The sequence below is a fragment of the Dioscorea cayenensis genome, chromosome 5 (genome assembly GCF_009730915.1).
Source record: "Dioscorea cayenensis subsp. rotundata cultivar TDr96_F1 chromosome 5, TDr96_F1_v2_PseudoChromosome.rev07_lg8_w22 25.fasta, whole genome shotgun sequence".
Classification (NCBI taxonomy): Eukaryota; Viridiplantae; Streptophyta; class Magnoliopsida; order Dioscoreales; family Dioscoreaceae; genus Dioscorea; species Dioscorea cayenensis.
The window spans coordinates 2,081,064-2,096,060 of record NC_052475.1 but is presented as its reverse complement, the minus strand read 5'-3'; the positions used below and the strand labels follow the sequence as shown (position 1 = coordinate 2,096,060).

General features: G+C 35.0%; 2 protein-coding genes across 3 annotated transcripts; both read left to right on the top strand.

Moving 5' to 3' along the window:
* The first annotated feature begins 139 nt into the window (after window positions 1-139).
* LOC120261460 (probable pre-mRNA-splicing factor ATP-dependent RNA helicase DEAH4) lies at window positions 140-11,245 on the top strand. 2 transcript variants are annotated; one of them, XM_039269366.1, is made up of 17 exons: window positions 295-426; window positions 1,214-1,302; window positions 2,075-2,167; window positions 2,281-2,385; window positions 2,778-2,995; window positions 3,781-3,833; window positions 4,109-4,225; window positions 4,737-4,828; window positions 5,681-5,767; window positions 6,583-6,797; window positions 7,015-7,107; window positions 8,460-8,583; window positions 8,875-9,019; window positions 9,522-9,591; window positions 10,128-10,288; window positions 10,669-10,844; window positions 10,969-11,245. In XM_039269366.1, the coding sequence occupies exons 2-17, from the start codon at window positions 1,292-1,294 to the stop codon at window positions 11,126-11,128; spliced, it is 1,920 nt and encodes a 639-aa protein (XP_039125300.1). In that variant the 5' UTR covers window positions 295-426; window positions 1,214-1,291; the 3' UTR covers window positions 11,129-11,245. The 2 variants fall into 2 exon arrangements, with proteins under 2 accessions (XP_039125299.1, XP_039125300.1); XM_039269365.1 differs by lacking the exon at window positions 1,214-1,302 and having other exon boundaries at window positions 140-426.
* A 512-nt stretch (window positions 11,246-11,757) lies between these two features.
* On the top strand, window positions 11,758-14,908 carry LOC120260478 (adenylate kinase 4-like). Its single transcript, XM_039267961.1, has 6 exons — window positions 11,758-11,931; window positions 12,457-12,602; window positions 12,704-12,823; window positions 12,958-13,125; window positions 13,801-13,890; window positions 14,478-14,908. The coding sequence occupies exons 1-6, from the start codon at window positions 11,817-11,819 to the stop codon at window positions 14,574-14,576; spliced, it is 738 nt and encodes a 245-aa protein (XP_039123895.1). The 5' UTR covers window positions 11,758-11,816; the 3' UTR covers window positions 14,577-14,908.
* The last annotated feature ends 89 nt before the right edge of the window (window positions 14,909-14,997 follow it).

Genomic DNA, 14,997 nt, shown 5'->3' with positions numbered 1-14,997 from the left:
TCGGGTTCCCAATCATTAGATCCGTTAACGAAATTGAATGTGAGACGTTCATCACATGCCCGATGCAATCGGACGGCTAATTTTGAAAACGGTGGCTTCAACGCCGGTTTTATATATATATATAGAGAGAGAGAGAGTGAATGATTGAAAGCTTTGGAATCCCGTTGCGGAGCCCTAAACCCTCGCGGTCTTGGCGATCTCGGGTGGAGCTTGAGCTCTGCTGTTCATGGCGGTCCTCCCTATAGTGGAGTATGAGGATAAGATTGCGGAGACGGTGGAGAAGAACCCGGTGGTGGTGATCATCGGGGAGACGGGCTCCGGGAAGAGTACCCAGCTGTCGCAGATCTTGCACCGCCGGGGATATAGCCGGTCGGGTATGATTGCCGTCACTCAGCCGCGCCGTGTCGCTGCTGTCTCTGTTTCGAGGTGCTTCTTTCTTTGAATTCTTTATATCCTTCTAAAATTGTTGTTTTTTTGGGCTCTTTTTTTGACGTCTTTTCTTTCAAGAAAGCAAAACTGATTAGGGATTGTGGAGTTGGTCTCCTAATTTTGTTGGTTTGCATTGGCTCTTAAAGTTGCTGTTTTTTCGCCATCTTCAGATGTTTTTTCCTCCAAGAAAGTGAAATTGATATGGCTTTGTGGATGGATTAGTTCTGTATGTGTTGTTGGAGTTCTAATTTCAGGATTTTGTTGATTTGTATTGGTCTTTCTTTTTCTCATTCTAAAATCACTGTTTTCTTAACAACTTTGGATGCCATTTTTTTTTTTCAAGAAAGCAGCACAATCCTCAGGGATTAAAGATGGAGTCGGTTCCTATGGGTGGTTGGAATTGTAATCTTGCAGTTGTGTCCGTTGCCATTGGTCTTTCTTGCTTTCCTTCTAAATCACTGGGTTTTTTTTGGATGGAGTCAGTATCTACAGGTTGTTGGAGTCTTGCGGTTGTGTTTGTTTGCATTGGTCTTGCTTTCTCTTCGTTTTAAGCTTACTATTTTTGCCCTATATTTAGATTTTTTTTTTTCCAAGGAAGCAGGGCTGGCTGGGACTGGGATTTGGATTGACTTTGAATCTTTTGAATGCTCTCTCTACCATAAATATCATATATCTTGCATTAGAGTGGATTTTTTAGTTCATGATCATGTTATGTTAAACTGTCCATTATATGGTGATTTCTCTGTGGTCTTTTGAAGTTGTTACAAAAAAATTTTGGCCATAGGAACAACTTGATTCTCTTGGAGTGAGGCTAGTCCTAAATTTCAGGGGAGAAACATAAACTACCTTCTTGCTGCAATTGATGCAATTCAAGTAAGTTTGGAGTAGAAGCAGTAAAAGAAAAGGAAATGGCTTCTTGATGTCTCCAAAGAAATAAATTTTAAATAATGCAATGAAATGCATTTGTTTTATGGAGATTGTTTTATTGTGTTAAATCCATTTTTGGTCATGTACTTTGCCAATGTTAATTTCCATCATTGTAGTTTAAAACTGTTCATTTTTGTTCTTGTACTTTGCGCTTTGCATTTTTGTTTCATTTTTGTCCCATTTTTGTCCTTGGCGCTCATGTGATAAACTTGTGGAATATTGTCTAGATTCTAGAATACATGGCTGTCAACATGGCATGCTTGGCGTTGGCCCAACATGCCATGCTAGCATTTACATGGATTAAAAAAGGTTACTAAACTTTTTTTAAATATTTTTTAGACTTGATGGTGTGGCAACAATGTACCACATGGCAAAACAATAATAATAATTTGTAAAGTTTTTTTAAAATGATGATATCTCATCTTATACCGTGTCATCTTGCTGTATACCCACCAATTGAGTGCCAGGGATGAAATATAGAAAAGTACATGGTATAAGGATGGAAATAAACATTAAAGCAAAGTATATGGACAGAAATGGCCTTGAATTCTTATTTATTTATTTATCTTGTCTTAATACTTGTACAAACATGTTCATGATTTATTATGTGATTGTGAGTCTTAATTCCTTATTATGGTTGTATTACTGGGATTTAGTAGTTTCAAGATAATTAATTTCTTAACTAGGACTAATAGCATAGAAATCCTCTTGTGTTTAGGAGGGTTGCAATGGAGCTTGGTGTCCAGCTCGGTGAAGAAGTGGGTTATGCTATTCGCTTTGAAGACCGGACTTCAGATAAAACCCGCATTAAGTACAGTTTTACTTTCAGAAAGCCTGATATACTTAATATACTCACAGATTGTATAAAATCTATATCCTCTACTTGACTAGAAACTTGATCTGTATTTGATATTGCCTGCTCAGGTATCTTACTGATGGATGTCTTCTTCGTGAAAGCCTTTCTAATCCCGAGCTGAATCAGTACTCGGTTATCATCTTGGATGAAGCTCATGAAAGAAGTTTGAACACGTATTTTTTAGTTCTTTCTTACTGCCATTTGAAATTCAGTGCTGAACTCTATTGTTTGATATATTTATTTATTGGTTTATTCATTTGAGAAAATTCTTTCATGCATGAATGGTTTGATTCTTTTTCTTTTTGGCAATTTTTTTGGTGTTTTCTGTCCTCGACAGAGTTGGAAAAACATAAGTTCTTCTCCGTAGGAGAAACCTTAGTTTCAAGGAACTTTGGTGACATTAGGAAGTGTTGTATCCATGGTACCATGGCACCAAAATTGAAAAGGGCAATCACTTTGTTTTGCTACATTTTTTATTATTATGTTTTTTTTATACATTTGTCTAGTAATATTCTTGCTTTGAGTTTTTCTGGTTAAGTCCTGGCTATTTGATATTTTGTTGCAGTGATATATTGCTGGGTTTGATGAAACGTTTGGTTAAATTACGATCTTCAAATCTCAAGATTCTTATTACTTCAGCAACCCTAGATGGTGTCAAGGTGTCAAGCTTTTTCTCAGGTTGTCCCATACTGAATGTACCTGGGACATTGTTTCCAGTGGAAAAATTTTACAGCACTGAACGGCCGACGAATTATCTTGAATCTTCTTTGAAAACTTCTCTTGGTACGATTATAATCTCTTTTGTCTTAATTAATAGATTAATATTGGATATATTAAGATATTTGGGAATTACAATTCTTATGCTTATACTCATACCTGTTTGGTTGTCTACTTGCCTGTCCATGCATCTTATGGATGAGTGCCACTAGAACTCATGTTCCATATTCTTATGTCTCTATTAATGTCCTAGTGTTCTGTCTTTTGATTATAGTGAAGCATGTCCAGGATATCAACCACATAAGGTGGAATAAATGATCTATTGTTTGCCTTTTTGTAATCCCATGGTTTTAGTCAAAATCAGGATATGCACAATTACGAAGATTCTTGAAATAAATTATCTTTGCCTAGAAAGTTCGAAATGTCTGCTTGAAAGTTTTGATTTTCTAACTGGCCCATCATTCTATTTTAAGCACGTAGTTTATGAAAACATCTTAATCCTCAAACTGTCATCTTCCAGTTTAAACTTATCTGAATGAGCTCTATCCTAAGAAGCAATTGGAATTAGATGACAATTGGTCAAAGCAGGGGGATTGTCTTAAATGTTACATCTTATGTTGACTGGGTATTAATGTACTAAAGCTCCTTTCTGTACATGGCTTAAAACACAAAGATTTTAATGTTGCCAAGCCATTTCTGAATCTCCTACCTTTTGCTTTCTGGTTATACTTTTTTTCAATCTCTTTTTTTCTATTTACCTGTTCTGGACCTTATACAGTTGATTGTATTACTAAATATGATATTACGGAGTGAAATTTATATGATGTTTTGCAATTGACGGCTTTAAACAGATATACATGTTCGTGAACCTCCAGGAGACATACTCATTTTCATGACAGGACAGGTGAGCATTTTTCATAATTCCCTTTTGAAGTAACATTTCAAAAAATTGTAAAATAATGGCAATGATTTCATGGAACTTACACTTTTACCTGTTCACCCTTAATACTGCTCTAGATGGCGATACCAATAAGTTCTAGTTTTACTTATTCACCCTACCTGTTCACCCTTAATACTGCTCTAGATGGCGATACCAATAAGTTCTAGTTTTACTTATTCACCCTTAATAATCCTTGTGTTGATTCTTTATTAACTATCTCAATATATGATTATTTTTAGGATGATATAGGCAAAATGGTGTCAAAACTGGAAGAAAGGATTCAGAAGCTTGATGAGGGTTCTTGTATGGATGCTCTAGTTCTTCCACTTCATGGTTCTTTGCCACCGGAAATGCAGGTAATGTTGTTTTTCCTACTAACATTTGAGCTGATTGCTGTTTACATTTTTAGCTCCTTTTTACAAATTTGTTCATTTTCTACGTCAAGAGCTTGCCAAATCTTCCACTGAAGTGTTAGGTGACCTTTTCTTTTCTTGTTATTTGTAGTTTTTTAATTTAACTTGTAGCGTTCAATTCTTTGTCTTTGTGAAAATGTTTCACTTCACCCCTCTCTGAATAAGTCATGAGAGATCAATGGTTGGTTATTTAATTGCAATCATGATAACTTGTGTTTTTCAATGTTTGTGGTTTACACCTCTTTTTCTTGTGTTATAATCTTTTCCCTAGTGTTTTTGTGCCCATTGGAAGTCAATAGTATGACTCATACAACACTTGGAATTAGTGGGGCAATCTTGATACTTCTGATTAATGGTGTTTGTTGTCATTACTACTTGTTCGGAATTTATTTTCAGGCGTTGGAATTTTTATTTTGATTTTATGGGTTATGCCATCTTTTCCTCTTCAAAATAGGTCCGTGTGTTCAGTCCTGCTCCTCCAAATTGTAGGCGATTTATTGTTGCTACGAATATTGCTGAGACTTCTTTGACAGTTGATGGTGTGGTGTAAGTAAACATTGCTTTATTTAGCTGTTGGTTCCATGTTTTGTTTGTTGTTACATTTGCATCTCGTCATTCCTTATGTTATTCAATTTCTAAAGTAACATTTGTGGTTAATGTTCGTTATCGTATTCATAAAAAAGCATATGATTGTGTCAAAAATTATCTTGTGATAGTTACAATATTTTCAAATACACACTTCTTTTATTAATATGAACATAAGTTTTTTAAATATATCTTATTTGTACAATAGAAATTCTTGTTATACTTATATCTTACTATGGTTTTAATATTATGTGTTGTATTGCATGCATTCTCTGAGTCTTTGGTCTTTAATTGTCACATGTATCATAACATAGCATAACTGAACTATATAAAAATTGGTGTACATCTATCTTATCCTTGTCATGATCCAGTGACTTGGACATTGGTTGTCCATGAATCATATGGTAACTCAATTTTTGTTACCTAGTTTATACTAAAATGAAATATGCTTCATTTATGAACAAGAGGTATTTGCTGTTGGGTTTAAATTATTATCTGTCTTGAAAAAAAAAAATACATGTTGAAAAGTATTAGGACAACTATAATTGGCATGGTACTATATTTTTAACGAGCTGGCAATTTTAGTTGGAGGTTTTCCAGTTTTATGCTCAATTACTCAAAAGAACTGTGGCAATGTGAAATGTAGATTAGGTTATCTCATAAATCACGTATAAGTTTCAATATAATAACCGATCTTCCTGATGTATTTGTTTAAATCAAACTTGCATTTCATATTTTGCTATTCTCAAACAGTTGCAGAAAATGTTTGCTTTCGACTTTAGTCTAAGATATGGTACTCTTGACTTCTGATAGGTATGTCATTGATTCTGGTTATGTGAAGCAGCGCCAGTACAACCCATCCACTGGAATGTATTCACTTGATGTTGTGCAGATCAGCAGGTAGTTTGCTTTTTACCAGGTACTATGGTTTTCCTTTTTGGTTTCTTAGCTTGAAAAGTTGTTGATCTTGAATTTGCTATAGCAGTTTCGTGATTAATATATCAATTGGAATGGAGTGTGACCCATAGAAAGGCCAAATGCATAAGCTGTGGAGTTCACTTCTCACATGATTTTTTTATTTGTTTCATTTCTTATGGTTTGTGATTTTAATAATAGTTGTATTTTAAAAACTGAAGTCAGGTTAATTGCCCTTGTAAAAGTTTTCTACTTTATTGATGTTTCCCAGCATCCCAAAACGCTACCTTGCTATTGTTGCAGTTCATTTCTTGATCTGTATTTGATCTTTTATGCAAGTTGGATGAATAAGGGCTTTTGAGTGTGATGTTAAAGTTTTCTGTACCATGAAATGAAATAGTGCTTTCATGACTAAGTTTTCAAATTTCATTTTATGACATTGATAATATTATCTTAAACTCTTGATCGTTGTAGACTAGTAATGAATTGTGCTTGTATGAGAGACGTATTTTGGGTGATAATGATGTCCCATATTACTTCTTTTACATGATTGCGACTTTTTTATCAACTAAAAATAATATATATTCATCTGGCTTTAGACTTGTCAAAAGTGCATGATTTCTTCTACTCTTGCAAGATTTTTCACATGGAAGCTCATCTGATGTGCTCTACTTGCCCAATGTAATTTACCACCAACATTTCTGGTTATTAGCTGTTGAAATGCTCTCCTATATATATAGTGTAATATTCATGCAGTTTATTTTTATTAATTTATTGATTATGAGGATGAATAATTGCAGAGTGCAAGCTGATCAGAGAGCTGGACGAGCCGGGAGGACTCGCCCTGGCAAATGTTATAGGCTTTACCCTTCTACTGTCTACCATGAGGAGTTTCTTGAAGCGACAATACCTGAAATTCAACGATCATCACTTGCTGGAAGTGTTCTTTATCTGAAATCACTTGATCTTCCTGACATTGATATTCTAGAGTTTGATTTTCTTGATCCACCATCACGTAAGGGAAAACTTATGCCTTTACATGTTCTTTATATTCAGATCACTTGGTTTTAATAATTGCTTTCTGTTGGCATTCTATTGGTTTTATCCCTTAGTGGTCCTCTTTTATATTTTAAATGTGATTAGCACCAAACAAAGGCTTCCAAACCTGTTTTGTATTGTTTCATTCTTTCAGAGCATTTTCTTGTAAAATTGAGGCGGAATTTGTTCTGCAGGTGAATCTTTAGAAGATGCATTGAGACAGTTGTACCTCATTGATGCAATTGACGAAAGTGGAACGATAATAGATTTTGGGCAAACCATGGCTGGTATGACCTTATCCAAATTCTATGTATATCTGTTGTTCCCGAAGTTGGATCGATATGATTTTGCTTTCCTTTCAGTAGTGCATAATGTAATGGACTTCTTAAATTTAATCTCCACATGCAAGAAGATAATATGTTACAACAATTAATCCATGAGTCTTATGTTCCAAGCAAAGATATGTCCGTCTAAATTTGAAGTTTGAACACATCAAGTTTAGTTGAAATGGATGTTTATTAATTTCTTTTAGAGATTCCTTTCAATTGAACACCATGTAACCTAATAAAGAATTGTCCTAAGGTTATGTGCCCATTGTAGGAATTGCACCATCAGTGTTTATATGCAGCCAACTAGTGATAATGCTATAAGCTATGTTACATGTAACTAACTGTCTGGATTGAATTATATAATTCCCAATTAAAATTGATGTTTATTGATTCACCAAACAACCTAATAAAGAGCTTTCCTAAGGTAATGGGCCCATTTTAGAGTTGCATCAGTAGCATAATACACAACAAACTAGTGATGATGCCATGGCTATGCTACATCTAACTGTATAGGTTGAATTTTTTAATTCCACTGTTGTGGCTTTTGACATGTGTTCATAACACATGTGACCAAAGGTGATTTTTGGGTGATAATGATGAAACTTTAAGCATGTTGTATTTATCTTGAAAGTTCCATCTGTTCTATATTCCTAGCAAAGTCCGTTTACAACACTTTGTATCTTTTGCTTCAAACATTGGGCCCACTTTAACCATTTAACTTAAGATATAGAAATTGTTCTGCCAATTTTCTAGCTATACACTAAAAGATTATGGTTTATGATCTGTTGGATGCTTCGATCTACACTGCCGACTTAGTTGAACACATGTTAGCGGCAGGCAACAGTTGTCATTAACCTGCAGTTTCAGAGCTCTACTATTTTGCGTTGTTCATTGTTGCTAAAATCTTTTGATTCCTGATGCATGGTTTGATCCAGAATCTAATGATTAAAATCTTCTGACCAGCTACCTTATATCATTTTCCTTCTTTTGACCTTATAAATCAGAAGGTCTTTTTTGTGGCTTTTCTTGAGTAAACATTCATAATTTCTCTTTGTTTATGCTGATTTTGTTGGATACAAGTAACATTTGTTTCATAATTTATTAGTTCTCTTTTTGTTATATTGATAATGCAACCTCTTTATTTTTGCAAATTTTGGATTTCGGTTTCCTTCTTAAGCAAAATTGATCCATTGGGGGTCTTCACTTTGTTAATCACTTGCTATATCATGATATAATGCCATATCTTCTTCTTTTGTTTTAACTTTATAAGTGATGTTTTCATCGTCTTTGTTCTTTTTCTTTTTGTGCAGAGCTGCCATTGGAACCTTCACTTTCAAGAACTTTGATTGAGGCAAATGAGTTGGGGTGTTTATCTCAGGCTTTGACTATTGCTGCCATGCTCTCATCAGAAACAGCACTCCGTTCTAACCAGAGGTGATTTGTTTTATCCAGTTTGTTTCATTGAAAAATATCATATTAGGATGAGTACGGCATTTCTCTTGGGAGCCACTTGTTATGCTACACTTAAGTATAAACTTTCAATTCTGACACCCAATTATTGCGAACATTCTATGGTCATCAATGTAGTCATAATGATTTTGTCAGTATATTTGATCGTACACAATAATTTTATTCTTAAATGTATACACATTCATATATTGATGCTTGCTGTATTTTTGTGGACTGTTTTTCCCACTAATTCTCTTACATAGAATGTGCTTGCAGTAAAGGGAATGACAGAAAGAGGAAACAACCTTCAGAACTTCCTGATGGAGGTGGCTGGGGCGATCACATACAATTGCTTCAAGTATATGAAGCTTGGGATCAAGTTGATTATGATCCCAGGTGGTGCACAGATAATGACTTGCAGGTACTAAAACTAAAACTTCCATACCACGTACTGTATAGCAAGAGTTCCTATTAATGTGTCCATTCTAGTTTAGGGAATGGAATTTTCTATCATGTGCCTGGCTAATGAAAACGTTGCAATGACTGGATTATCTGATTTGTTAAATCATAGTTGTTCATTTCAAGCTCTTAGGTCACATTTGCTTGCTAACAACAGCAAGTTACATAGATTGTTGTATAAAGTGGTTACTGTCACAACATCAGCAGCAGGTGGCACTTTTACACTTAAAATGTCTCTTAATTTTTGTTTCCCTAGAATTTTGTTCAAGGTCAATTCTGTATGACTCAAGATTATGTAAACTTGATGCCCACAATCTAGTCATTGTGCACAATGGTGGACTCTGTAACCTCAAAACCTGCCTCATGCACTGAAGCCTGAGTGACACTGCTACAAAGCAGAGATGCTCATTACCATTGACATTTAACTGACAGGTTTCTTTTTTTTTTTATTTAAATTTTTGTAGGTACGTACCATGGTGTTTGCAAAGGATGTGAGGAAGCAATTGTCGCAGATAATACAGAAGATAGCAAAAGGTTATACCTTAAAATGTACCTGTGCTATTCATATATTTAAACCATGCTCATCTTTAAATCATAAATACCTATTCTTTGCTGATGTTGATCTTGTCCTGTTTGTTGTCTGGGTACAAAGTTTGATATGATGCTTCTTTTTCCCTTTCCTTAGGCACAGTTACTATTTTGCCATATCCTGCATTCACATAGTTTTGCTTTAAAATTGTAATTCATGTTTATTTACTGTGGGTTAGAATATTTGTAATGCTGGATGGTATTATTGAGGCATTTGTGCTTTTCTCCAAAGGAAATCAAGGAGTCAAACAACGAAATAATCTGCTCAGTTGTAAGGAGATAATGATAAAAATGTGATTTTGAAATAAATCGCCATATTCCTTTATTTGTTTTCCCAATTTTGTCAATCATGGTTTCACGATGCGGTATGCAAAACGACAAATCCTGAAAGATACAAAATACACGCTGCTTATCTTTGTATCTGGTTTTTTAATTTGTATTATTCAGTATTAACTTTACACTGTTATGTTTGTCAAACTCAGGACCATGTGATGTTGAATCAGGCATAAGACAGAAAAGAAGTGATAAAGACTATCGAAATTTGAGGAGAGCTCTATGTAAAGGTTATGGAAACCAGCTTGCTGAGCGAATGTTGCATCACAATGGATATAGAACACTTGGTTACAGGTCACAACTTGTGCAGGTATTTTTTCTTTCTTCTTTTTAAATATATCTTCTATTGTGTGAAGAACTAGTTATAAGCATGGTTGGCATCAATGTGATTTGGCATATTATATCCACATGCCGATTAAACATTTGTACCAGTACCACTTGCTGTCAGTTACTTTAGTCTTGTTTACATTGTTTTTTTTTCCATTTCATCTGTACTGCACTTGCATGTATCAGATTTTTTTTTTATTGGCCAGAGAATTCAGTATTTTCTTGATTATCACCTCCCCATTCATAATATAGGTACTTAGGACGGTATTGTAAAAAATTATGAGTATTCATCATGAGGATGTTTGCAATCTATTGGAACTGAGACAGCCTTTTTATAATTCGTTGAAATCATCATTCTTGCAGGTACATCCATCATCAGTGCTAGAATCCGACGAAAATGGTTGCCTACCAGACTATGTTGTGTACCACGAGCTCATAAACATTTCCCGACCCTTCATGCGAAATGTCTGCGCGGTCGAGATGGCTTGGGCCATGCCCATCTTAAGAAAACTAGAAAAGATGGATGTCAACAAACTCAGGTAACTTTCAGGAAGACAAAACTGACTGTGCTTTCTCAGTTTCTCTAATTCATGTTCCTTGTGCTCTTAAAACTAGAATGCCAAAACCTTCTCTCATTCTGATTTTCCTGCTGAAACATTGCAGGGGTGGTTCTTATGATTTGAAAGTCGAAACCAAATCAGTAGAGAATGAAGTCATTCAAAAACAAAGTCCAGAAGAAACTACCAAAAAGCTGGCCGAGGATGTTGATAGTAAGATACAGGCTGCTCGAGAGCGATATCTCGCCCGGAAAGCCAAGAAATAAAGACTTGTTCTTTTTGTATTTGTGATTACAAGCAATTTCTACATGGAAAAACAATGTGTTATAACTCTTGTATTATTATGGTTTTAATCTTTACTCCAACAAATAAAAATGCCATTATGATCAACAATTTCTTTTATTGTATTTATCACTGCCATGCACAACTGCAGTTATAGTTGCTGATCACTAACCTTTTAATGAAATGGGTCTTAGGCTGGTTTAATGACTGATCATCCATCATTCTAATTAAATCAATGTTTTATAAAAATTGAGAATATATATATATATATATCTGTGTTTCCCTCATTTTATTCCTTTTGCTAACGAGATTTTTTTTTAATAAATAAAATATATAAAAAAATAGAGGCCTTGTCATTTGAGCCCAAAACGGACGAGAAAAAGAAGCTTCCTTTGGAGACCCGTCCAGCATTACGACATTGAGGCCCATTTATCAACGTACCAACCCTTCACCTGTTCCTGCGGAACTGCTTAAGAATCCAACTTCACTAATATAAGACAAATTTACCCTCTTTAAAATAGAAAAGGCTATTGGGGCAACTTATACTTCTTATACTGGTCCGTCGGAACAGCATATACTTTTCTGGTGCTTGAGACTTGAGAGATGGTCCTCGTTCAAAGGAACACTGGAACAGAGAGACACAGAGAGAGAGAGAGAGAGAGAGAGAGAGAGATGGCGAGCGGAGGAGGAGTAGATCTGGAGGAGATCCCGTCGGTGGATCTGATGACGGAGCTGCTTCGCCGGATGAAGTGCTCCTCGAAGCCTGACAAGCGTTTGATTCTCATTGGTATTTTTGCTTTCATTTCTTTTGGTTTGATTTCTATGTTTTCGTTGTGTGGTTTTTGCTTGTTGTTTAGATGGTTGTTGTTTTTTTTTCTTCCATTTTATATGTCTATTTGCTTATTTTTATGTTTGTGTGAGAATGGGGATGAATAGAGTTGGTCTGGATTTGGGTTAGAGGAAGGGTTTGGTGGTTTGAGTGTGTTGAGGTCGTTTTGTTTGGAATTTAGGGTTTTGGAGTGATTTGTTGATTGGATTTGGATGTTAAATTGGAGGTTTGAGATTTTATTAGGAGTCATTCATGTCAAAATTGGACCTTGGTTGTTATTTATTAACAAGGCCAAAAGAGAACATATGACTTGAAAGCGAAATCAGATAATATCTAAAATAAGCATGGATTTCTTTTTTCAGTAAAAAAAAAAATCAATAATTAGGTTAAACTGATTGATGATTTCTAGGTTACATTTTGACGTCCACCACTGTTCATGCAAGTCAATGGATGATAAAAATGGTTGATATTATTGAATTGCAGGCCCACCAGGCTCTGGAAAAGGCACACAATCGCCACTCATCAAGGATGAGTATTGTTTGTGTCACTTGGCCACTGGTGATATGCTGAGAGCTGCTGTTGCTGCTAAGACCCCTCTTGGGATCAAAGCTAAAGAGACCATGGAAAAGGTCATTTTTTTTTAAAAAAAAAAAATGAAGGGTTCAGGAAAAAGGTTTTTTTTAGGGTTTTCTTTTAAGTAATAATTATTTTTGGATGTTGCATTTTTCAGGGAGAACTGGTCTCTGATGATTTGGTCGTTGGGATAATTGATGAAGCCATTAAAAAGCCATCATGTCAAAAGGGTTTCATTCTGGATGGATTTCCAAGGACTGTTGCTCAAGCAGAAAAGGTTTATCATATTTTTTTTTTTTCCTTTCTTTCTTGTAACTCTTGTTATCATTATTGGATGTAGGATATCTCTTTCTTCATTTCTTGCTAGTTTTATGTACTAATTTTCAGTTATTCTATGATTATATGGTCCAGCTTGATGAAATGTTGGGAAAGCAAGGGACAAAAATTGATAAAGTTCTCAACTTTGCTATAGATGATGCTATACTGGAGGAAAGAATTACTGGTCGTTGGATCCACCCACCTAGTGGGAGGACCTACCACACAAAATTTACTCCTCCAAAGGCTCCTGGCTTGGATGATGTGAGTAGACTGGAGTTCATTACAGCCTCCACTTTATTTTCCATAGCAATTAGGTGTTGGCAAGTTATGCTTGAATGTGGGCTTTGAAGAATAACCATCAAGATTATTTTACCTTTTTGTTTGGACTTTTTTTGTCTTTTCAGTTCTGTCGTTTTTAGAGCTACAGAGAGAACTTGTGTCATTTCCATCAAATTTAAATTGTGGAATTATAATTTTGGCATGCTAATGCTAGAATATGGTTAGAAGCATGTTAGTTTCTCGTTGAATATAATATTTACAATTATTGCCACTTGTTAAAAATGAAGTTCGAAGACATGATTTGTGTGCATGCACAATAAGGCTTCCTATATGAAAGGGTAGGTCTCATGTTACTGACTTTATAGTTCTTGTTCAAGAGTGGGTGGCGCAAGGTTTACCAAATGCATGAGATATTTTTTGCCTTTGTTTTTAAGACTTCTCATCTACCATATTTTTTGCCTTTGTAATACTTGAGGTCATGCTGTGCATGATAGTCTATTAGTTCTTTGATTTATTTTCTTCACGAAATTTTATCTGAGTAGACTTTGATCTCTTGTCAGGTTAGACATAATATACATTTTTTGGTGATTCTTCCCAAGCCGATATTGAAAATTCTAATACTCCGTGCCTATACTTATTACTGTCATCGGATTGTAGGTCACAGGAGAACCCCTGATTCAGAGGAAAGACGACACTGCAGAGGTCCTCAAGTCAAGACTCGAAGCTTTCCACAGGCAAACTGCACCAGTATGTTCTCAAATTTTATTTTTAACTTTTATTGAATATCCTTGGAGTTTTTGTAGCTTATGGTTTTGTTTCAGATCTTACTTCATCATTATTTAGTGTACCCATCATTTCATCTAGCCATTGATTTTGCTACAATTAACATCCTCATCATCTTGTTACTGTGAAAGTGTATATATATATTGGATGTTTTCATATTCACTCTTGCCACAAGCATATGAACTCGGTGTTTTTTTAAATCTTCTATAACTTTTAGTTGCGTTAATGATTGCCTAATGACCCAAATAAAAAGATCTTTTATCCCCTTTCCAAAATCAAATGCATTCAAAGTGGTTATTCTCCTCTGCATCGATGCCATTATATCTACTTATGACTTGTGTGTACGTAGTGGGTTCTTCGAAACTGTCATGTGGATGATACTCAAACACTATTGTTTGGATAACTGTTCTGGTTAGCTTGTTAAGCTATTTGATAGTCTGAAATTCACCTTTCAAAAATGTCTCCCTACCTTCTGATTCAATCTTGTATTTGAATTAATTTACTATTTATTGCACAAATAATGATAATATAATGTCATTTTTCCATTGCAGGTCATTGATTACTACTCTAAGAAGGGCAACGTTGCGCAGCTTCATGCTGAAAAACCACCAAAAGAAGTAACCGCTGAGGTTCAGAAAGCTCTTGCTTGATTTCTGTCACCTTATCAACATATAAAAATGACATTTGAGGCTTCTTAATCACAAGCTCCAACAAACCATTAGTCCATGCTAAATGATTCAATTTTTCCTGGTGGCAGTCCACCTTATTTTTCCTATCATCTTTTGTACCGGCCTTGTTTGCTTGACGGACTAAAGTTGAGTTCAAAATAAAAGTGTATTATTATCATTTAATACTATGAACTTTGCCACAATGTTTTGGCTGTAAAACTTGAGATAGCAGCATTGGCAGATGACAACATTTTTGTTGGAAACAATGAGTCAAAATGTTTTCTGTACTTGAAATTATATACTTCTTGAATTGATGAGTCGGTTTTACTTATATTTTGCTGGTCACAGGCTGAATATCCATGATGATTTGCCAATCTATTGAGGCATGTGTTTGTGATGATTT

Excerpts from the sequence above, each read along its gene's own strand:
- LOC120260478 (XM_039267961.1), top strand. The coding sequence starts at position 11,817 with ATGGCGAGCGGAGGAGGAGTAGATCTGGAGGAGATCCCGTCGGTGGAT. Across the intron at positions 11,932-12,456 it reads CAAGCGTTTGATTCTCATTG|GCCCACCAGGCTCTGGAAAA; the intron begins GTATTTTTGCTT and ends ATTGAATTGCAG. Across the intron at positions 13,126-13,800 it reads AGGCTCCTGGCTTGGATGAT|GTCACAGGAGAACCCCTGAT; the intron begins GTGAGTAGACTG and ends ATCGGATTGTAG.
- LOC120261460 (XM_039269365.1), top strand. The coding sequence starts at position 227 with ATGGCGGTCCTCCCTATAGTGGAGTATGAGGATAAGATTGCGGAGACG. Across the intron at positions 3,834-4,108 it reads TCATTTTCATGACAGGACAG|GATGATATAGGCAAAATGGT; the intron begins GTGAGCATTTTT and ends GATTATTTTTAG. Across the intron at positions 6,798-7,014 it reads TTTTCTTGATCCACCATCAC|GTGAATCTTTAGAAGATGCA; the intron begins GTAAGGGAAAAC and ends TTTGTTCTGCAG.